Here is a 24,198-nt window from a genome sequence, read left to right as displayed (position 1 = left end):
TTAAAATCATTCTGTTTTCATAATCTTTTTTTTTTTTTTTTTTAAGTTTTAAGAACAGAGCACAAGAAAGGGGGAAGTAAGATAAAGGGGACAGTTAATTGGTTCTTCTTGTTCATGCACAAAAAGCTCCAAATACTGTGTCAGCCTGTTATATCACAGTTTGAACAAGTAACCTGACTAAAGCATTAACCCTGTTGTCCATGATATACGTTGTACAATGGAGTTTTGATAAACAAGACACATTGGTGCACGTTTAACTTCAAAAATCAAAATGAGTTACCACAGTGTTAAAATGCAAACTACACACACAAACATTGGATGAAAGTGAAGTATCTGAAGATCATCGTAATCAGTCTCATAAAATCACATCCTCTTTTTAAAAGGTTGAAAATCAGGCTGCAGTTCCTGTTTCACGGTCCACTAACTCCACCCAGTGGACGAAAAGAGGGGCCAAGCAGTCACCAGACAACCAGCTGTTTCTGAGATCCTGAATAAAAAAATAAACACAAAACAAACAGTATCAACAGGTTGGTGAGCCTAATGAATGTAACGAAAAATCTTTCTGTGATACTTCTGAAGTTAAAAAAACATGAAGAAAGCTCTATTTTACTGCACTCACCGCTCCTTACTGATTCACAGTGAGTAGTGTTACCTTTTTAATTATTTGCTGGTATCAGTCTCTTACTACGCACTCCACTGTGGACTGTTCACAATGTTGTCAGTTACTTTAGATGCCTAAAAGTGTCCACACTCTTCAGAAGGTTAAATTCTTTCTGACCCCACACATGTTTTGTACCACGACTTTCTCTTCCTCCACAAACTGAAGGCCGACCGTCATTTACAGTTCCTTATCTATTGGCTAAGGTCATTTTAAAAATCTCCACAGAAAACCAACCTGGCCCTTCAGCTTTATTTCCCTCACTGTTTGCTTTAGCCTGTTTGGAACTCCAACACCAAAAATCCAGTGGAGGTCTTTTACATGTCCCACAATAAAGATACAGTAGAGTACAGGATGCAACTATTATCCACTGCAGTAAATGTTTGATAGCCACAAATCTGAAACATTAGGGCAGATAAACAGCTCCCACGGATGCTGAGAGATGTTGCATAGAAATAAATTACCATCAAACTTCACCCTCAGTTGTTGCTCGAGCTCCATGACGACAGCTATGTGCTGCTAGACACTGAACATCCTGTACTGTGTTGCCTGTACTGTCCAAATATTATTTCCCCACATCCTATATATGTGCGTTTGCTCATATTCTGCTGTCAGTATGAAACTTTTTGGTGTTGCATAATCAGCAATCTGAATGTGTGATGGTATAATGAGAGGAAGCAAAAGGAGAGGACACCTTTTCACTTCTGCTTTTCACGCCACAAATATATCCCCACATAATCTACAAAACACTGAGCCACTTTGATTCCGCTGGTGAGTACTTTTGACTTTCATACACTGACGATTTGTTTCTTTTACTTTGATGTGATCCTTCCTTTCTCCTGCCCACATGTCATGTAGTAACCTGTGTCGTGTGTTACAATGTTGCAGGTGGATTTAAATAATGGAAAGTTTGATTCTTATTATTCTGGTTATAATGCCAGGTAAGGAAACATTTTATTTTAATAAATGGGAAAACCATGGGGAAACTAAATAATTTAAGAAACAGACACACAACTACATTTAGCTGACTGTATCTTCTTTTTTTTTTTTTTCTCCAAAGGTGTGTGGAGTGGAGACTGGGGTGTGACTTTTGATAATAATCAGTGTGCTTTAAAAGGGACATCATTACTTATGAAGTGCATGTACGACTACCCTTTCGGTCATGTTGTCACTTCAGTCAGCTGGTCTAAACTCCAGCAGCATGTATCTGGCAACTGGCAGCTGGTTCCCCTTCGTAATCCTTCTTCTGCCCCAGACCACTTTGAATACGTGGGCAACAAAAGGGGGAAATGTGATCTGGAGGTCAATAACGTACAACTCACTGATGAAGGAGCATACTTTTTTAGTTTTGTGACAACATTCAACACATGGAGAAGCAAAACATATGCTTATTTGTCTGTGAAAGGTAAAGGTAAAATACTGGAACATTTCTCATGACTTAAAATGCTTTTTGTGGAGATTAATTTGTTTATGTTTCTGTGTCAGAGCTGACAGCTGTTGTGCGACCGAGCACTGTGACAGAGGGAGATAATGTCAGCCTGACCTGTGTGTCAGGTTGTCCTGATCAACTAGACGTTGTGTGGTTCAGAGATGGACGACCTGTGTCACGTCCAGTCTTCCAGGCCAGGAGAGAGGATGCTGGGAGGTACCACTGCGCTGTCCTCAGTCAAGAGACTGTCAGATCTGCCTCTGTGGCGCTGAATGTTCAATGTGAGTAACACAGAATATTCCAAAGCTCCACTTGTATAGAGCATGTTCACTGCAGACATGATTAACTTTGTAATATCTACACTTGTGTTGTGATAAAGTCTGACTGTTACATGGATGCAGCTTTCTAGTGTTTCCTCTCTCAGAGCCTCAAAGTCTCAGTGGATTCATTTGACGAAATACATGACTCATCACCTTTAACACCTGGATTCACTTGACCAATCCACTCAGTTGTAATTAGACAAATGTGTCAAGTTTTTTTCTTTTGAATTTAGAGTGAGAAAGGTCTTTTGTTGTCAGGTTCAATAAAATAATGAGCTGGTAAAAGGTCTTCAGGTAGAGTAGACATATTGAGAGATCTCTCCTCCCAGTTATAGCAGCTTTAGCTATTTTACCTGCAAATGTGCTGAGAGGGATGCTCTTTATCCAACCATGGAATCACATTCCTTTTAGAAGTGGATAAATTTGTTGGTATCCTTCCATTAAAACAGAAGAGCACACAATTGTCTCTGAAATAACTGATGAAAGTAATTCTCCTCCATCATTGTTTATTCATTATTTCATACAATTCAAATTTAAGTTTTGATTCAACAGAATATTTTAGATAATAAAACAAATAAAAACGGCACGGGCAAAGATGGAACCCTAAACCGAATATTTTCTTGCATAACCTTCATTCATTCATTCATTCATTCATTCGACCTTTATTTAATTCTCGGGAATACATTGGGGGTAACCCTCATTTTCAATGATGAGATTACATTTAACAAAGAAAAAGATTACATCAGTAAAATATGTGCTAAACATGATAAAACAAAATAGGCCGAATTAAAACAATAAAATATAAGACTTAAATAAGCTTAATAGCTGGTCAAAATAAAATAATAATACACAGACAAGGCGCCAATAAAATCAGTTAAAACAGTTGCAAGTTTGGGCTATAAGGTGGGAAATCAAAGCAATCATTTCTCTTCACTCTTTCTTTGCTTTACTATGCGACATAACAAAGATCACAGATATACATGACACAATAGCTTTTAATTTCACCACTTTTCAGGAGGAATGAAGCATTGTTTAAATTAATAGTTAACACATGTGTCCACGTCTTTATAGGGAACTGGAAACTATTGTTTAACAAACTGTAATTGCAGCATTTAAAAGACACACAGAACTGATAGCTGCACCAAGAACTGCGGAAAGTATTTGTGTTTTACTCCATAAAACAGCCGACGGCTCTACTGTCATTTAAAATCAACTCTATAGTGGAGCCCACTTTTATCATTTACTCTCCTTTTCTCTGTTTTTGCTTTTCTTTTTCCAAGTCTGCCAATAAAGGGAAAAAAATTACTAGAAATGTATTTCTACATTGCATTTTTTTTTTTTCATGTAGCAAAATCAGAGTAGTAGTCGTCCTTTATGTGGTTAAACCTTCTATTTTCATCTCAAACAGACGCTCCCAAGAATGTGATGCTGTCAATGAGTCCATCGGGCGACATCATCAGAGGCAGCACCGTGACTTTCACCTGCAGCAGCGACGCCAACCCTCCTGTGACACAAAGTGGATACAGCCTGTATACAGACGGACAGTTTCTCAGTTCAGGGCAGATCCACACCATCTCTGACGTCCAGCCCAGCCACAGCGGACGGTACCGCTGTCAGGCCAGGAATAACATCAACTGGAGGGGCATCGACTTGGTTGACTCGACCGAGGTCCACCTCGATGTCCATTGTGAGTATAAGTTTAAAAATCTGTCTTCAAATGTCTGTGTTTTGATTTGTTACAGAAACTGAGAGGAGTCAAAAGTTCACCCTTGATTGTAAGAAAAGTACAACGTCAGTTTACTGGCAATTGAAAATAGGAAATTCATAATCACAGTTTCACTGTCTCCTATTGACCTTTATACAGTTGAATAGCTGTTCGTGTGTGGTGCATTGAGCGGCTTCATCATGTTGATAAGAGTGGAAAGAAGAGAGATGTAAAAGATATCCCTGATTATTTAAAAGACACATCCTTCATGAAAAGTTGGACATCAGTTCTGGAAGAAACTGTTTATTTTTTAAGTAAAATGAGACGAAAAGAGCATAAAGTATATAGAGTCTGAGGGCCCTCTAGTTCCTTGGACATCTTCAGAAGCGGCAACTGTGACCCATCATCCCAGTTTGTGGCCTCGGTCGTCATTCTTTCATTTGAACGAATCTTAGAGGCCTAAAGAGTTGAATACTGTCCGTGTTAGGGAGAAGACTAGATTTACCACCTCACGTTAGCACGATTCTGCCAACCAGTAGAGTGAATGCTGTTCACATTCATGTAGTGAAGACACTGATTCAAATATGGATTTTGCTGCAAAGACGCTGTGATTTCTATCAAAGAAGATCAATACAATCAGGAAAGTTTCAAGGTGGATAACTAAGATTAATGTCATCAATTCAGCAATCAACCAAATATAAAATGTACATTTTGTTTTCAGAGTGAAGTTGACCTTTGACCTTTTGGATATAAAATGTTATCACTTCACCAATTCATCCAATTAGACAATTATGTGACATTTTGTCATAATTATGAATCATGGACTTATGGCCACAAATCTGTTTTGTGAGGTCTCAGTGACCTTTGACCTTTGAAGATCCAATTCAAATCAGTTCATTCTTCAGTCCAAGTGAACGTTTTTGACAAATTTGAAGAAACTGCCTTAAAGTGTTCCAGAGATAATGCCTTCACAAGAATGGGAGAGACGGACGGGGTGGATGAGAGGTCACAGCGACCCTGACCTTTGACCACCAATATCTAATCAGTCCATCTTTAGGACAAGGTGAACATTTGTGCCAAAATTAAACAAATCTGTTTTTGTGTATCAAGTTGACAATAATAGGATCTACAGATGGAAGAACAATCCAAAAACATAATGCCTCATGCTGTGGCTATCGCTGTCACTGAGGTATAAATAATTTGAGAAAATAAAAAAATAAAATAAAAACAAATTTGTAAAACAGGGAAATAATTGTTTCAATCATTTGTTGGAAATCTTTAGAAGTCCTGTGACCCGTCAGATTTATCTCACAAGCAGGTTGTGAGTCGCTGGTCAATAATAGTTTTATGCTGCAAGCATTTTTTTAATGATGTTATTTTGAAATAAATCTGTTAACACCAACAGTGTTGTGACTTTTTCAGACAGCCCGATGAACATTACTGTTTCGATGGATCTTCAACATGTTGTTAAGGGCAGCACGGTGAATCTGACTTGCAGCAGTGACGCTAACCCTGCAGCAGATAAATACACCTGGTACTGGAGGACAGCCTCCCTCAGCTCCAGCTCCGTGCAGGTGGGCTCAGGACAGGTGCTGTCTCTTCCCTCTGTGGAGGCGTCCGACGCTGGACTCTACCACTGCCACGTCAGCAGCAGAATGGGGGAAAACATATCAGCCGAGGTGCTGCTGGCCATACAGGAAAAGCAGCATGGTTTGTTCCCCTTTTCTATTTACTACTTTATAGAAAGACTGCTGGATATTTCTCGAATCCTCAGTACTTCTTAATCTAGTGTGACATGTAAAATGTCACCTTTATTATTTATTTGTAGTTAACTGATCTTATTTAAAGCATGTGACATATTCCCACTCTGAGCTGACTATGTGTTTCTCCTCAGACATCGAGCCCCTCCCAGTCTTAGCTGGAGTTGGAGTCTTTCTTTTTGTGACTCTGGTGATAGCAGCACTGCTTCTGCTCTGGTGAGTCAGTGAATGAGGGAGAGAGTCAGTCTGACTGAATGACTCAGATCGTTTTTACTGTTCGCTGCTGACTTATATGTTCATGTTTGCGTCATCTCTGCATCTCCTGTTGCTCAATATTTTTGATGTGTTTTATCTCATGTTGTCTTGAGTAATAGCATGACCTGTGTGTGTCATCTTCATTTCCATTCTGTCAGCACTTTAAACCACTTACTCAGTTTTTATACACAGCACAGGGTCCAGTATATTAATATAGTGAATATGGTGATGACTGGTTTTGGTGTTCTGTTGTAAGTGAGGGGAATTATGAATATTATTGTAATTATTATTATAACAAATGTTATAGACATACAGACTTTCATAGATTCTGGACAGCTCACCTCTGACACAGTAAAGAAAAAAGGTGAAAACATGAATGCACTGACAATCAGTTCATAGCTTTCTATGGTTGCCATTATTACATAATTCCCCTAAAATGTGACACAACGGGATTGAGCAAAAAAAAAAAAAACCTTCCCTTAGTTCCCTGTTCTGAGTGGAGAAACGTTCATCTTTTTTGCAATATTTATTTGTTGAACTAGTTTTTGTTGTATTGACAGGAAGAAGAGGACCAATGCAGATAAAAAAGTGCGTATGTCAAACTTAAGTTGTTTAAAACTGCGACAAGGATTTTAGGGGAAATTTGAAAGATCCCACTCAAGTTCACAGTTAGTGATTTAAAAAATATCTTGCATTAGTTCTTCTGTGATGTTAATTTTTTTCTGTCTAACTTTAACTTTACATGATGTTCCACAATATTTAAACCCCAGATTAGACATTTTAGTTGAGGCAAAGCAGAAATTTCAATTAACCAAAGGGCCCGTGGAAGGAAACATGAGGACGTTTGTTGTGCTCTTTCCAGCACGCCATGTTTGACTTTAGGCCCTGTGGACGAGGATCAAGCTCTGCCGCCACTGAAGATCCATCTGACCCTATTTACACCAACATCCACATGTGTCCATCCTCTTCTCTACCTGTGCACCACCATGTAAATACTGTGCTCAAACACTGTTCAACACAACAGCTCCACTCTCAACAACAACAAAAAAAGATATTGACCCCTCTACTTTCTCTCAGGCCTCCAGATCATCTGAAGATGAGGTTACCTACTCCACAGTGACCATCAAACCCAGAAACACCAGTGGTCCACATCACAAAACCAACAGCAGAGACTCTGGGTAGGTTTACTGTCCAAACATGGATTTAATCAGATCTCTGTAGTCTTCAAATGTTCAAGGATCCAAACACACAACAGGACATGACAAGTAGTAGACTAGACACAAGGAATCTGGCTTTCTAATCCTGCAGAAGTGCAGAAGGTGTATATATACACAGAGTGACTGATCACAGAGTAGCACCAGGTGGGGCAGAAAGGAAGACAGGGAACAGGTGAGGTAGGCAGGAGACCAAGGCATGGACAGAGACAGATAGACAGACTGAGGACATCTAGTGGCCACATGGAGTAACTCAGGGAGTGACAAGCGAGACGCAACAGATCACAGGCAGGCAGAGGGAGTGACACTAAAACAAAACAGAGGTGAAGCAGACAGACCAAAACTGTGACACAGTGCTTCTGTATTCACTCACTGTTAGTCATGTTCATATGTTTAGCCTCGAGTTACTCTGACTCTCAAATAACCAAGTTACAAAATAATGTAACCAAGTTACTTTTCACAGAGTGAAATAAATGTTGATATCCATTGCTGTAGACAGAATGTCACAGTAATCGATAAAGTGAAATCATTTGGGGTCAGTGCAAATGTGCATCACTCATATATTTACATTGACTTTGTATGCAATCACACTGATTGTATGTATTTCTTTGCATTCATTTTGAAAACCTCATAAAACTGAGAAATTATACAATTGACTGAGGATTCAAATGTAATAGTGTTATCAGTTATTTATTAATTTAACTTTTAAATATTTCAACATTCAGACACAGCATTAACAGTAATCACAGGAATGAGACCTCAGGCAGTTTGATTCACACTTGATTTTCTCCTCAGGTCCAAAGCAGAGAGCGACGCCTCTGTCATCTACGCCACGGTGGTTAAATCCAGCTGAGATTCATCAACCTGTCACGTCTTCATCTAAAAATAATTATGAAAAGTTCAAAGTGTATCAGGGCGGTTAAACTGAGATCTTTGTGCATTTGCAGTAGTCTCGAAATATACTCGCTTTCACAAGTGTTAAAGACTCAAAACACCCAATTAGTTCAACTGTGCATTGATATTTATTTATAATACTGTGCTGTTAAAAGGTTTAACCCTTCTGAAACACAGCTGAGTGAGGTGATACTAAATGCAGGTATTTCATTTTACCCTAATTATTTAAAAAGTGTTTAATGGGGATTTTTTTTTTTTTACAACAGCACATCTCTGTCTGTATTTATTTCTGTTTTGTCTGAGACACTGTGTAATTGCTCTGTACTGCAGTTTCTACATTAAATATAAAAAAAGTGATATTGTTACACAATGACTGTGGGCAAGTTGTTTTTAATTAAGACTTTATTTCAATACAATACTCAATGCAACAACTCACATTTTACAAGATTCACTTCTCTTGTACCAACATAATGGCTATAAATGGAATACATACGTTGATTTTATTTCAAAAGGGGAACTGGTGGCGGGTCGTACGGGACTTTTTGAACAAATTGAAATAAATCATACAGTTTTTGAGTGAGTCTCATGTGACTGAACACACTTGTTCAAACTAAGTTACTCTGTTTAGTGGAGAGCTAAAGATCAGCTCCAGAAAGTGTTGCATACTTATTTGGCAGAGAGTAGTTATGGTCCCATTAAACAGATACAGTGATATCTACATGATATTTTTCATGATGTATTTGGATGTTCACATTGTAATATTTTTTCCTTGTTTCTGAACATCATAAAAAGCACTTTTAATGTGTAAATTCAATGTTTTGCAGAAATATAAAGAAGTACAGCATCCTCTTTATAATAATCTGAAACTCAAAATATTGCTGAAATATGTGTTTTGTTATGTTGTGCTTCCTGTTAAATATGACTATATGGGGAATATCACTTACAGTATATATACAATATACACACACGTGCCAGTTAATGTGATGAGACATTGTTAACATCTGAAATCACAGGTAGAGGCAGTGAAGTCTGTCAGGTTTGTATCTTATGACAACATGATTGTAGGTGTAGACCTGTGGAACTGTCAGACATCTGCAACACGTATCGAATAAACATCTACATAAACAAGGTATTGACTAATATTTACAAGACAACAACAAAACACTGATTGGGATATCAGCATCATTTTTCACCGGGTCATAAAGAAATACAGTGTCTTGTATGAATAATTAATTTCCATAGAAAAGTCAGGTTACTGCATATAAAAAGACATGGCATGTATCACACAAGTGGTCTTTATACTTATGAATTAGCATTACTCACAAATTACAACCATGTTAGATCCCTAATTGTCTGCATGTCTGACTGTGCCATTATTATTATGATTATTATTATGAATGAGTGGTGCAGTCGGCACACTCAAGAAAGTGACTCATGGAGAAAATACAGTTTACAAAATCTCCACATAAAGAGGAGAAAGTTGAAATACAAATGTTGAGATTACATGAAGAAAGCTTCAGATAGACCTGAGCTGCTACAAGTCTCAGCTGTTTATCATTGTTTATCTCAGACTGTAAGTAACATTGGTTATTTGTCATGTATATTATGGTGACATTGCAGCACAGGTGTATTGATCACAGCTGTATTCCACTTAGTGGAAGTCCTGTTTTTGTGCACGTTTGTTCCCTGTCATGGCTCACTGGGATACTCAATGAAAGTGAGTCATCGTTAATACAACTGTGCTTGCCCTACAATGACAAGTCAAAATGTCTGCTGCGAAAAATGTCTATTGTATGCAGTTGAAATATAATATAATATAATATAATATCATATAATATAAATGAGGAAAATGGCGTCAGAGAAAAATAATCTCAATACTCATTACTTCACAGTAACTCTTTGCTGTTGAGTTGAAACTTTGACTCTCTTACGTGCTCTGTCTGAGTCTCTGCAGACATACAGGGAGTATACTGTATGAAGGAGTATTGGTAGACATTTAATAATGGGTCAAGGCACAGGAAGTGTGTAAATCCTCAGTGAAATGCTGCAGAGTGATGGGAAATGCTGAGGCCATGACAAGAGGGGAAGATCACAGCCTTTCATCCCTCCTGTTGTAGCAGCCTGCAGGATCACAGTATCACCTACAGAACCTTATTGTCCATATTGTCATCCAAGAGTAGAAAAAGTAGAAACACGGCAGCAGCGTTCTCATGTTCGGGCCATTTTGTGAACACCTGGCGAGTTTTGATAGTTCTGGGGAGAGATGAAAGTAGAACTTTATACTGTATGTGATGCAGAGAAGAAATGAATGATGTAACTGACTAAAATGTCCCCCTGCAACATGCAACAATATTTGATCTCCTTGTGCAATTAATTGTGGCACTTTAGGATGTTTGTAACTGCGAAGTTAAGTTCTCATAAGGCCGAAGACATACTGTACTTGGTTTTGAACCAAGCGTTCGCGTTGACAACCATTTGCATCGTGAACGTTATTATTACAATCCAAACAGAGTGAGGATATGTGAAGCAGCCATCGTGCAAACACGTCGTTTTACAGCAAGTATAACCTGGCAGTTACATGTTTGGTGAGCAGAAAATAACTCGCCTCCTACTGTTTTCAATACTCAATATAAGTATTTTATGTATACAGTCTGATTGTATTTGTTTGGTGATTTTTTTTTTTTTTTACTATTGGCAGTCAACGAATACAATACAACACAATGAAATACAAGTAATACAGCGAGTGGAATCCAGTTCAAAGTGTCGGAGCTCTCACCCTCATAGCTGTAGATATCCAGGGCAGAAATCGGGACACTCTGGTGTAGACTCCAGGTTTCTTGGGCATAGCGCAGCCAGTTCCCCAGCTCACCACTCCCAGCAGACGATGCCGACTGGTCTTAGACAGGCAGTCCTCTCCCACAAAAGGACCGCCGCTGTCCCCCTGAAACCACAGAGGATTATAGCAGCTCACACCCACAATTTAACTTCCCATTTAACATCAGCACAAAGAATAAATCAAGTGCTTAGGAATGCAGGAATATATCACACAAGCTTCTTATTATCTGTTGTCCCTCCATTCAGTTCCCTCGCTCGCGTAGTTTCTCTTCTTTCTTTTGCAGATGTCCCGTCGTGGAGCTGCATGTCTCTGTCCTGCGCTTGTCGTCTCCACCAACAGTTCTTCTCTTGTATCTCTATGCTGTCCTTTTCTCTCTCTGCTCTCCTCTCACCCCAACCGGTCGAGGCAGATGGCCGCCCACCTCTGAGCCTGGTTCTGTCGGAGGTTTCTTCCTGTTAAAGGGAGTTTTTCTTCCCTCTGTTGGAGGTTTTTCTCCCTTAAAGAGGAGTTTTTTTTCCCTCCTAGCTTATGTGGGAATTGTTGAATTGTTGGGTTTCTCTGTTTAATGTTGTAAAGTTCCACTGTAAGGACTTTAATGTGCTAAGTGCCATGAAATAACCTATGTTGTGATTTGGCGCTATGTAAATAAAGTTGAATTGAATTGAATTGAACAAGCAGGTATGCATTGGACACACATTCGTATCAAATAATAGACTCAATTATAGATACAAACATAGAGAGGACATTATGCCAGGACCAGTATTTATACACCAAAATGCACAAACACAGGCGCTCTCTAACCTGGCAGGCATCGGTGCCTCCTTTCTCGTAGCCAGCACAGAACATACTGGTGGTGATCTGGTTGTCATAGTAATCAGGTGCATTGCAGACAGCGTCACTGATGATGGGGACATTTGCTTCCTGGAGAACATCCGCTAGATGACCTGTGATAGCAATGACAATAACAACAAAAAAAGTCAAGAAATGTAACAAAATAACTTTCAGCATAGTTTCACAGTGCGACTGTGATAAAATGTTGCCTCACCGTAGTAGCCTACGTTTCCCCAGCCTGTTACTGTTCCCATCTGTCCATCGATCAGTCTCTGACCGTATGCTGGCAGGCAAATAGGCTGGATGTACTCTACACACACACACATGTGGATCAATAGACTATAAACACACACATGCTTTCTACCACCACCAGTACATACACAGATGATTTTGTCACAGTTCATTCAGTTCTGTCATTTTACATCTTTCCTCTCCAATCACCTGATTCCAAACACCTTCTTACTCACCTCTTCCCTCATTAGCTACTTCAGTATTTACCACATTTTCATTCATTCCCAGCCAGATACCCTATTGTGCCGACCCGTTGTGGCTTTACAGCCTTTGTTCCTGCTTTTGGACTTTCGCCAGTCTGATGCTGAACCAAGCTTACCTGCTGACTGTTGGATTTTTTTTAGCCTGCGTTAACTTCAGTGAAAGTTAACGGTTTTAACTTTTGTTGTGCATTTGAGTCTGTTTGTCCGACTGAGATATATCATCCCCATCAATAAAAACAAAGTAAAGCACAGACATAAATAAATCAAATGCAGGTCATGAAAAGCTCTTGTTGTTTTTTAAGAGCAGCACACTAAACCAGTCATTCAACCTCAGACTGGACAGATTTGTTTTTCTCCAGTAAACTTCATGCTGTTTTTGTAGACATAAATGCCAAACACTAGATGTCAGTCATGACCTGCAGAAACGATGCTTGGTCTTACCGCTACTGCATTATAGCACAGAACCATGACTACATGCATTGCATTGTATCTGATAAGTATCTGCCAACTTTATTAACTGACATCATTGACGTAATCACCTCAACACTCACTGCCTGACTATACAGTATCATCACATAATAAAGGTTGCTGTAAATCATATGTTCATTTCAGAAACGTGATGCTGTTGTTTGCTCCTTTATATTCACCTTCCAACTTTCTTAATCAGAGTAAATACTTTATATTTGCACAAACACATTTGTCATTTCTCCCCCCAAAAAAGGCTTGTAACTCATTCCGTTTTTTGTTTATAGTTTTATTATCTCGGTAAAATGTGTAATTTGTGGCCCAATCTTCTGAAATTCTTGTGTTTCAGCTTTGTGTGGATGTTTCAATAAGGAGTCCTGAGATTCCAGGAGAGACCGTCAGTGTTTACATCCTGTTCAATCCCGATATAATCACTTTAGATAAAAGAGGGTTTTTTTTCCTACTGGCTGAAATTTAGGAAACAAGAAACCTAAACTGGGCACATTACCATGATGAGTGACTCTGACTCTGTCACACCATGTATTTGCCATTCTTCCTCTCTTACCATCTTTATATGTGTGTCCTTGTGCCCGCATGTGGCCTACCATTGAAAGTGAGAGGTTGGGTCAGGGCCAGAACAGCGATGTCCCTGCTGTTGTCATCAATGTTAGCGTCTACAAAAGGCAGGTAGCTGCTGTGGTAAACGATGGTTTTCACTTCGGCCACGTTGGCGTTGACCGGTTTATTGTAGATGGAGCCCAGCAGCACACGCCAGCGGTTAACAAAACGATACCGCCTGGCACGGGAGGAGCAAAAACAAAGACGCTGTGATGACTCATTGACGAGTCAATCTGTGGCTCCTAAGTTTTCCAAACACACACACAAACATAGAAATTCACACCCATACACCATCTTGCACACGCATGGAGAAGATGTGTTCAGACCACAACAGTCTGTTATTTAGATTCTTTCTGGCTCCCTAGTGCAAACTACAAACACAAACAGTGGTGAAATATGTCGAAAACGAAGTAAATCCATACAAGCATGCGTTCAAATATACCTGCAAGCATTTTGGACAGACAGACATGGCGAGAAATTTACATGACACCAGATTTTCCCTATAAAATAGTCCATTCTGTCAGTTTTTCCTTTATAAAATCCAGAGCTGTGACTTACTCTGGAAAGCAGTGAGCTGCAGAAACAATCCAGCGGTTTGTGATGATGGATCCTCCACACTGGTGAACGCCATCGTACTGCAGGCTGACCTGCCAAGGCCAGCTGCCCTGCCTTGCATCCACTCCACCAACTATACGGTCTGCTGCAAAACTACGTCGGCCGCAGTCTGCCGAGGAGAGACAGGAGATAAAGATTGACAAAGAGGAGCAGAAAGATAAGTTCAAAACTCGTGTAAACTGGAAGTGAAAGATTTAAACATTTATAGACAAGAAAAAAAATCGAGAATACGTGCGTTAAAGACTCAAAGCAGTAAAGAGCTTAATAAGCAAACGTGAGATAAGCGGGAAGAAGACGTCAGGCTCTGTAGAAAAACATTAGACAGAAAGAATAAGACACAAATAACAAGGTGTATGGGAGGATTACAAGCCGGCGTGCAGACAAAGATGAGAGGTGGGTGTAAGGTATCAGCGTATAAAGTGTGCCAGTGTGTCAGGCAGAATGAGAGCAGATCGGTGATCTTACCTTGGCACAACAGTGTGAGAACTTCCCTGCTCTCACAGTCACTGAAACAAAGACAGACAGAGTTAACACCAGGCGCACGGACAAAAGAAAACATCCAAACTGACGTCAGTGTTCAGCTTTTCTCCGTGTTAACCGAGTAGACTAGTGAAAGAGGAGGCAGGAGGGGCTACAGAGAGGATAGTGTGGTGGACAGGTGCAGGTGTTTGTTACCATGGGAACAACGAGTCTTTGATTTTCTTGCCGTAGCTGAGCTCTTCCTGTCTGACACAGAAGAACTCGCCACCATCCCCACTGGCCTCTGGCACTGATGTGACCGAGTAATTCAGCACACTGAAACAAAACACACACATTAGTCCTACATCATCCCGTGCTGCAAAAATACATCAAAATATAAGTAATTATAATCATCTCACCTGACAAATCCCACTTCTTCACAGCTGATGCTCGCTAGAAGCTCATTGGCTGAGGAGGAACACACCTGACGCCACCTTTTCTGAGCGGAGTCGAAGACTCTGAGACGCTGGTCAGCGGAGTTTACCTGGACTGCAGGGAAGCCTACACGTCATTTAAAGCACACACTGCTGCAAAGGCATTTAAATACAGTAAGGCTTTTTCTGAATATAATAATCAAAACTTACAGCTCCACCAGAAACAAAAACACTACAGTGAGTTTGAAGTTAAATCTGATGTTTACTACATCGACACTTGGTATCTGGTATAAGATTACTTCCGTGAAGTTAAAACCATCAGCATGTCCCCTCTTACTTACCATTGTACAGTCCCGTGTCTTCCTCCATTGTGCAATATGTGACTACAGAGGCATAACAATACAAAGAAATGCAGGTCAATTTAATCTGTGATAGCAAATAGAGCAATGACAGACTTTGGTAGTATGTAAATATAAACATCCTAAAACATATCTGAGCAAAATGTGTGTCTGTGTGAGAGCAGTGTAGTCTGACCTACGGCCCAGACGGCTGCTCCGATGGCTCCCAAAGTCATCAGCGTTACACACACACCGATCACCCGGCAGGGGGTCAACACACAGGTCAGAGAGATGCCCCTGCTCCCTGCAAACACACACACACACACACACACACACACACACACACACACACACACACACACACACACACACACACACACACACACACACACACACACACACACACACACACACACACACACACACACACACACACACGCATGCATACGTTTTCATAAGACTCATCTGACAGTATGTACGCAGACACGCAAATACACATGCTAGTGCACATGTGCAGCAGCACTCAGGCCTTATACAACATACCAACGAACACACTTAGCTAAAGAGAAGACTTAGGTGATGAAATAAATCAAAAGAGTAAATATTGAAAAGTGAACTAATGTTAACTGAGTAGTTGAGGATTTTTATGGATGCAGACATTTTACTAGTAATGTGACAAATATTTAGACTGCTAGTGTTTAATTTAGCCTCTTTTTTTGAACTCTTAAACCGCCCCACAGCAAACATCAGAGAAACGACTGGTTTTAGCTCACTGCCCCAATATGAGGAGGCATGCAGCCCATTATCTGGCACAAACTGAAAAGTACAAATGACACTGATAAGATCAATAGTCTAAAGTCGAGCATTTCTCCACAAGGCAAGAACAAACTCTTAAACTGGGATATAGTGCCATGTCAGTCCAGCATGTACAGTGTGTGTGTGTGTGTGTGTGTGTGTGTGTGTGTGTGTGTGTGTGTGTGTGTGTGTGTGTGTGTGTGTGTGTGTGTGTGTGTGTGTGTGTGTGTGTGTGTGTGTGTGTGTGTGTGTGTGTGTGTGTGTGTGTGTGTGTGTGTGTGTGTGTGTGTGTGTGTGTGTGTGTGTGTGTGTGTGTGTGTGTGTGTGTGTGTGTGTGTGTGCGTGCATGCGCAACGGCATACAGATGTTATTATCAGTCTGTCCCTCTCTGCCCCTGATATCCTCTGAGAGGAATTTGTCAACTTAACCCTTAGAGTTGATGCATATTTGTTCATTGCAGATGTTCAAAACAGCTGTAATTCACATGAACATTCAGAAATGAGAACGGTCAGTCTGTAATGCACATCTCCTGTCATTAAACTCAGGGCAGCACTTTCCACGATCAACCGTTTACACAGACCCGTGGTCATCATCTTCATCATCATCATCATCATCATCATCATCATCATCAAGGTTAGAGCAACAGTGCAGACAAAAGCAGGAGGCCAAGGTTACACCTCTTTGAACGGACACATTAAATCACATCCTAAATCTGTAAATCTTGACTTATGGTTCATCTACGTCATCTAGTGAAAAGTTACTGTGCTCATCGACCACGCTGACACCAGTGAATAAAATCAGCCAACCTGGCTGCTTATGATGATCTATATTACTAGAAATTACGAAAGGAATCTGCACACCTTTATGATCTCTGCTCAGGTTAAAGTCGGGTCGAGCGTTGTGGGAAATTATGGAATATCGCATGACTAATTAGCGTTGAGTAAAGCGGCTACTTGTTTGCTCAGGTGCCTGCAGGCGAGCGTGAAATGACCTAAAGAAAGCCACTCATACCAGGCAGCCACACAATACGGCTCATTTCCTCCTGAACGTTCAACTCTGGTCTGCAGGTACCGAAACAAGCGTTGGTGTATTCAATGAAGACACGATTATAGTTGTTTTTGTGTTTTTAGCTTGTGTTTGTATACTCGTGAGTTAGATTAACATCATTTCACTTTTTTTTTTTTTTTTTATGAAGAAATGCAGTAATTCAAAAGGTGGACACGTAATTTCTCAAAGCAGAAAAAGCAGGTGTTACTAATACCTATTAACTAATATCTATCAGTTACAGTTACATTTAAGCCAGAGAGCCGTGACGTGACCACAGCGCAGCACCTGCTACGTTTTTTATGTTATGAATATAACTTGTGAGTTTCCAGCTACGACTCGTTAAAATGTCTGAAGAAGATCAGGAAAATCAGGTTTTCAGGACATTTGTTGAAGATTGGTTTTTTTAAGTATCTGTTAATGCTAATACATTTTAAAATCATTTAGTCTGTTTACAGTATATTTATTAATACTGATCATTGAAAGAAGAAAATGCTGAACAGGTCAAAATGAACACTCTGCTGTATACTGTGGACCGTCAGGACTGTAACAGTAATACTGTCCATCTCTGTGCCAGGAAACAGCTGGAGATACTGTACGCATACAGCGTTCGCTGTCCAATCAGAGAAAACATTCGACGAGGCTAATTTCCTTCCTGCCTTTCTCTCCCTCCAACAATTTTCCGATATCTTTCTAGTTAGTTGAGGAAGACAAATAATCAAATTAATCAAATTAAGAGAATATTCCTTTAAAATGTTTGGAAGAAATTGTGACATCAGACCAAAAAAAAAAATCTAAATCTTCATCGGTAAGGTGTTTTGTGACAATATAATACCAACATCAGTTTGTAAGGGGGCATTTTTATTGTTTTACTATTGGACCCAGTTGATACAATAGAAATAATTCTGCACAGTTACTGAGTCAAAATCTGTTTCTGCAGCTTATATGTAAATTCCTGTGTTTTGATCTGCTGAAGAAAACAACTCAAGGAATGACAAGGAATCAGTGTTGTACAAAACCAGTAACACTGCATGTTGTTGTCAAGAAACATGATAGTAGTATAGAGCTGCTACTCCACTGACCTTAACCACCTTCTCTGCTATCTGCTCACATCTCCTAGCTCCCTCTGCCTCTACCTGACAGTACTTCTCTTGAAAACTCACGACCTTTTCTTTTCTGTTTCTCTCCTCATCTCTTTCTGTCCTCTGTCCTCCTCTTTGTGTCTCATGTCCACTCCTCCTCCCTTTCCATACCTGGTCTCTCTTCCCCCTCCCTTCCTCAGGCTTTCCCTCCAAACAGCCAGTCAGCATAATAATGGTGTAATTGTTCTTTGAAATTGTGACTAACAATGAGGACCCAAAGGACAGAAAGAGAGAAAATACAGACAGAATACAGGTGAAAAGAGAATCAAAAGGTAGTAAACACAATGATTGATTGATGTCGGACATCCACTGACATTCCAAGCTTGTGTTTGTTCTTTCAGATAGTGTCTTTCTGGAAATACCACAACCTTTCCTGCACACCTCAGCTCCAGCAGACACACACCTACACCGGTGCTGTCCAACCCCCTCATTCCCCAAGTCCTTCCTTCTTCTTCCTTTCCTGCTCTCTTCCCAATCACATAGCAGGACAGAACAAACACTCTATTGTGTCTACTTCTACCTGAGACCACCTACTTCTGTGTGTGTGTGTGTGTGTGTGTGTGTGTGTGTGTGTGTGTGTGTGTGTGTGTGTGTGTGTGTGTGTGTGTGTGTGTGTGTGTGTGTGTGTGTGTGTGTGTGTGTGTGTGTGTTATGAGTCAGGGTTCTTCTTAGATCCCTGTGGTATTATGTGCTGATGAGTACGCTTCAATAGTACAAGCTGGTAATTATTTAAAAAAAATAATACATGTATGATTTTATCTTGCTGGAAAAAAGAGAGCTGACAGAGACCTGCTTTTTAAGCACTAACCCACACACAATGTAAACATTGATTCATGTTATGTTTCAATTAAATGTTTTTGCCCTTACATAAAATATCGTGAATTTCACACGTGCGAAAAAAAACAAAACACTTGTGATGTCCTCATATACATGTTTATGTGCACAAACAAGTGGTGTTGGATTATTTTCATGGTGTAATGTGTGAAGCCCACGTAGATTCCCATGTGAAAACTTTTCCACATATTTTCCCCATGTTATCGTATGTCGCAACATGTGATAAACGTGTGTCATAGATGTGATCGCATGTGTCCCATGTAGAAAACGTGAGAAACTCATGTCCATTTTTCTGTCATGGTGGCATTAACTCTATCAAAGTGATGTTGGCAATTAGACATGTAATGTATGACTATCCTATATAATTTCTGACATATTTCTCTGAAGGGTCACACTGCTGCAACCTGTTAATTAAAAAAATAAATAGTAATTTGACAACTTGAAAAATGATCTACAAGCAAAATGTCCTCTAATACATGAAGTTTAATTCTGTGAGTTCATAGGAAAAACAAACTTAATCCTAATTTATGCTCAACGAAAAGGTGCAATACTAAATAAAAGTGTTACAATGCATCTGTGTTCAGTTTCATTTCACACGGCAGTCTAAATTTAGAGCGCCCACATTGTGTGACTGGACAGTTTGTCGCCACTGTTGTAGGCAGGGCTGGCATTGGAGGTAAGAATGACCCATCACTTCTTCCATGTGACTGACCAACACTACAATACATACATTTTATGGGTTATTTCTGTCCCCATCCATGAGTCACACAATACTCATCACTGTGTGGGATGTTGTGAGCGATACCCTTAACTTTACAAAGATTACGCCTCCGTCCTACCCACAGTAGCACCTTAGTTTTGGTTGAGATGAAGCAGCTGTGCACCAGATGAAATGTGCAGCTGTCCACTCCCTGTATTATGAAATAAAATATACTTTTTGTTGTCCAAAGCCAAATTTTCTACTAAATAGTGGCAGTGACCTTTTGTCCGAAGGACCTTTCCACCTTCTATCTGCTGATCTAAGGAACTCTCAAGGGTTTCTCAGTGTGTTCGTGGTTCACTGTAACAGTCTTTAGAGAAACCTTTCCCAGGTTTTATAAACAGAAAAGGCTTCTCAAAAGTCATTGTTGTTTGTCAAGAACTCTCTGGAACACTTCTTAACGTGAGTGTAAGTCATTTAGTGCTATTCAGCAAAACAATCCCAGCTAAAGCTCGACCGCAGCAGATAGTTTGCCCTGTTGTCATAGCGATGTATCTGTTGACATGTGAGCACAGTTGCACGGTACTTTGTTGGCTTAAAGTTAACCACCAGTATCATTACAGTTAGCCAATAACGTCCACCTTTTAATATTCTAGTTCTCCTGACCAACTCCACACCTCACTGCATTGTCAGCATCCACTGCATTAACCTCGGCCCTCTCAGCGGCACTGACATTTGGACTTTGGGAAACAGATTTCAAAACTACTTTCTGTAGCAGGAAGATCAGATTTTTGGGTATCTGGTCCATCAAAAACAGGGCTGAGCCTGATTCAACATACACCCACTCCAGTTAAAATAGGAAAACGGTTTAAAGGGTTTTCAAAATACAAACTAAAGAAAATACCCAGAGTATCTCGAAGTGAACCTAGGCGTTGTCAGAGAGGGTTCAAGCAAAGACAACAGTACAGAAGCTGAGGGGAGACCTCACACACACACACACACACACACACACACACACACACACACACACACACACACACACACACACACACACACACACACACACACACACACACACACATGAAGACACAGCAGAAGCCATGACTCATACTTTTAGGGGTTGACATGGTGGAAAAGTTCAAATAAACACGATCATACTGAGCAGTAAAGATAAGCCTGATTAGAAAGATGCATATTGCAACCTGTCTCTACATGTTCACACATGGATGGTGTAGTTGCGTACCACTATTCAGGTAAGCACGGGTTGTTTCTGAAAGTAGATAATATCCCACCTAATCTTAGCTCAGACAAATAAAATACCACACCATATGTGCCACTCCTAAGCAAGACTGTGTTTCTCCTGTAATTATACACACCAAAGCGTTAGCCTGAACCACTGCATCTGGGTGGACTCCTTTCTGTCAAGCAACAGAAATACAAACAAAACGTCTGGCTCACTGTGTGCACAGAAAGTCAATTACAACAAAGGCACAGTGAGGAAGAAGATGTGTTGATGGGAGCAGCCGAGAAGGTGTGGAGGTGATTCCTAGCTGCAGACTTGATGAGAGACTTCTGGCTTCTTTGTGCTGGCACTTAATCTGTCCCTGATGTAAGGTAAGCAATAGTACTTTTATCTTGTAGATTTATGTAGTAAAAGTTGCTGTCTCCACAAATATTTGTATCCAGGGATAAAACATTGTAATATAAATTCCAAAGAAAGACTTGTTTGTTCGTGAGTAGTCAACACATTTCTGTAAACATCATGAAGAGTATCATAGTTCACTATGACAGAAGACAGAAGTGCTTTCTAGCAACAGTAAAATACAGCAAGTAATCCTATCTGTCCTTCCTTAACAGCATCATATAACTCACAGTAAACTCATTAGGAGCCATAAAACTTCAAAACACTTGCACACCACCCTGCATTTCAGCTAACGAGTAACAGGAAGATGGATGTGGACTCTCTGGTTTCTTTTTAATATTGGGTCTCATTGATGCCAATGGGGATGTGTTGAAATAGGGAAGGACAACCTCATAATAACAGTGATGCGGTTACAGTGATCTTTTTGTTTATGATTGCCAAGACAGATGTTGTTATATCTACAAATACAGTATAATGTGTGACAAGCCAGTGTACTTGAGTGTAAAGGTCAATTCTGGTTCCAGTTATCACCATCACTATCACATTTCTTTTTGGGTTTGGGCTTGATCTTACTGCAGGAGAAAAATATTACAACCATTCCAAGTACATGTTTTCCAAGTTGAAAGAACAGACCTCCAAAATAAATCCAGTGAATATCAGAGACAGCCGGGCAGCTTTGAACAAATCAGTTAATGTTTAACTGTCAAATGGGCTGATGTCTGTTCCCAAATACAGAAAACAGGCAGCATGAGCTGAAGCATGACCAGCACAGCATTTTTTTGTGTGTGTGTGTGTGTGTGTGTGTGTGTGTGTGTGTGTGTGTGTGTGTGTGTGTGTGTGTGTGTGTGTGTGTGTGTGTGTGTGTGTGTGTGTGTGTGTGTGTGTGTGTGTGTGTGTGTGAGAGAGAGAGCTGGGAGAAGGGGAGCAAAAAACAAGTGTGTATGTAATATGTGCACTCACCCATCTTCCCTTCAGTCACGACTTTCTCAGCGTACATCTGTACACAATAAGTTGCAGAGGGCAACAGCAGACAGTGATGAGGGACCTTTCTTCCTTCCTTCCTTCTGTCTTTGACTCCTCGGGGCAGGTGGTCTGAGCCCTCAACACTCCCTTCTGCCTGGCAATAAAATATTGGGGGTCATGTAAGAAAAATGCCACACAATAGTTGATACTATATTTCTACAATAAACATTTTTAAATCATAAACAGACAAAAATGATTAAGACTGGATCCTGTCACGCAAACAGGGATTATTTTCCTTATCTATTACTTTCTCTTCCGCTGGGATAGACTCCAGCCCCTCCTGACCCTGCTCAGGAAAAAGCTGGTATAGATAATGAAAGGATGGAGGTAATATTTCCTTGATTACTCGATCGTTTGAGCTTTAAAATGTCAGAAAATGGTGAAAAATGTTGACTGGTGTTTCCAAAAGTCAAAGGTGCAGCCAATATTCACATTTATGAAGCTGGAATCAGAGAATTTGAGCCTTTTTTTTTTTTTTTTACATTAAAAAAATGACAAATTTATTATTCATAATTAATTTTCTGTTGATCGACTAATTGATTAATTAACTATTCATTGCAGCTCTAATGTAAAGTCTCCTTGAAAACTCAAACACCAAATCAAAAAAAATCACTTTGTATGTTAACTGAGCTGCTTTTCATAATATTTGTATCATAATCACATGTAAACAAGCTTCTCTGCTGATAACCAGGTTCATTAAAAACCTGTCGCAGTTTTAACTGCTGTGCAAACAGCAGGACATGAAGTTAAATGAGACCCGTGACAAAAAAAAAAAGCTAACGTGAATCTTCACTTTAGTTATTTTTCTTCCTAGTTTGCTATGTAAAGTTATATTATGATGTGAATGCTGTGATATTTAAAAAGCCTATAAATTTAGTAAATGTTCATAATATTTGCATCACTTTTGCATGTTCACTAAATTAGACTACGAAGGATGTGGGAGAGAGCTGGTTAAATGGGTTCAACAGACCAAAGGGCATTAAAAAAGTTCACCACGATAAATGATGTTTAAATAATTCAAATGATACAGTTGGACTATTTTACTTCTGATGGCTGCCTCACAAATACCATTTGCATGGTTATAATCCCTGAATGAGACCAATATTAGCCTGCTATCTTATCGGACTCTTTAAGTCGCCTCCCAGAAAATGACTCACCTGTCTTTCTTCGCTGCAGGTGAAGCTCTGGCTTTTCCTCTTAAAACAACAACAACAACAAAAATCTTACTTTTAAGCCCGTAAACAACTTCTACCACGAAGACAGGCGATAATACTGTTTCAACGCCACCACAGATAGATAAATCCCAGTTTTTAGTAAATCCTTTTTTTTTTTTCCTCGTCTCTTCACAGGTTACTGACCCCAAAAGAAAAACAGAAGAAAAAAAAAACAAATATCACAAAGTTTCCTTCGACCGTTTCTATCAACCAAAACCACCAGCGGCCGCTTCTGAGTGAACACAGAGGGACATTTGGAGGACTGGACCGAGACAAAGTTAGTGAAAGTTTCTCTGGAGTCGGTCGCTGCTCTGCGCTGTGGTCGTCGGGTGAGCGGTCAGCTGCGCACACGAGAGGGGCGCGAGTGACGTCAACGCACGTCTCTCAGTGGACAGAGTGGACACGAGGGCTCTGTTAGAGCTGCCTGACCCTGCAGGCCTGTTCTACCTGAACACACCGTCTTACAGGAGAGGACACAA

The 24,198-nt window shown here is 40.0% G+C and overlaps 2 protein-coding genes across 4 annotated transcripts; one reads left to right on the top strand and one right to left on the bottom strand.

The window, feature by feature from the left end:
• Positions 1-1,780: 1,780 nt before the first annotated feature.
• Positions 1,781-8,637, top strand: LOC138617802 (B-cell receptor CD22-like). The gene is made up of 9 exons (XM_069693088.1): positions 1,781-2,063; positions 2,144-2,368; positions 3,816-4,094; positions 5,535-5,822; positions 6,007-6,088; positions 6,688-6,715; positions 6,990-7,115; positions 7,205-7,305; positions 8,137-8,637. Exons 1-9 carry the CDS (start codon positions 1,790-1,792, stop codon positions 8,192-8,194), a joined length of 1,461 nt encoding a protein of 486 aa, XP_069549189.1. The 5' UTR covers positions 1,781-1,789; the 3' UTR covers positions 8,195-8,637.
• On the bottom strand, positions 8,610-24,013 carry hpn (hepsin). Of its 3 annotated transcripts, none has more exons than XM_069693089.1 (13): positions 23,663-24,013; positions 22,443-22,599; positions 15,522-15,629; positions 15,329-15,370; positions 14,973-15,102; positions 14,770-14,889; positions 14,560-14,600; positions 14,038-14,203; positions 13,467-13,657; positions 12,117-12,212; positions 11,873-12,015; positions 11,012-11,176; positions 8,610-10,488 (listed from the first exon to the last, which is right to left on the bottom strand). In XM_069693089.1, the coding sequence occupies exons 2-13, from the start codon at positions 22,477-22,479 to the stop codon at positions 10,444-10,446; spliced, it is 1,284 nt and encodes a 427-aa protein (XP_069549190.1). In that variant the 5' UTR covers positions 22,480-22,599; positions 23,663-24,013; the 3' UTR covers positions 8,610-10,443. The 3 variants fall into 3 exon arrangements, with proteins under 3 accessions (XP_069549190.1, XP_069549192.1, XP_069549191.1); XM_069693091.1 differs by having other exon boundaries at positions 15,522-15,622; XM_069693090.1 differs by having other exon boundaries at positions 22,443-22,595.
• Positions 24,014-24,198: the final 185 nt, after the last annotated feature.

Source organism: Brachyistius frenatus, unplaced genomic scaffold, assembly GCF_029030835.1.
Source record: "Brachyistius frenatus isolate BFR_SWC_R1_liver_20210118 unplaced genomic scaffold, ASM2903083v1 Contig_14, whole genome shotgun sequence".
Classification (NCBI taxonomy): Eukaryota; Metazoa; Chordata; class Actinopteri; family Embiotocidae; genus Brachyistius; species Brachyistius frenatus.
This window is presented reverse-complemented; position numbering and strand designations above follow the sequence as displayed.

Excerpts from the sequence above, each read along its gene's own strand:
- LOC138617802 (XM_069693088.1), top strand. The coding sequence starts at position 1,790 with ATGAAGTGCATGTACGACTACCCTTTCGGTCATGTTGTCACTTCAGTC. Across the intron at positions 2,064-2,143 it reads TGCTTATTTGTCTGTGAAAG|AGCTGACAGCTGTTGTGCGA; the intron begins GTAAAGGTAAAA and ends TTTCTGTGTCAG. Across the intron at positions 2,369-3,815 it reads TGTGGCGCTGAATGTTCAAT|ACGCTCCCAAGAATGTGATG; the intron begins GTGAGTAACACA and ends CATCTCAAACAG.
- hpn (XM_069693089.1), bottom strand. The coding sequence starts at position 22,479 with ATGTACGCTGAGAAAGTCGTGACTGAAGGGAAGATGG. Across the intron at positions 15,371-15,521 it reads AGCAGCCGTCTGGGCCGTAG|TCACATATTGCACAATGGAG; the intron begins GTCAGACTACAC and ends ATGCCTCTGTAG. Across the intron at positions 15,103-15,328 it reads AGACACGGGACTGTACAATG|TCCAGGTAAACTCCGCTGAC; the intron begins GTAAGTAAGAGG and ends GCTTCCCTGCAG.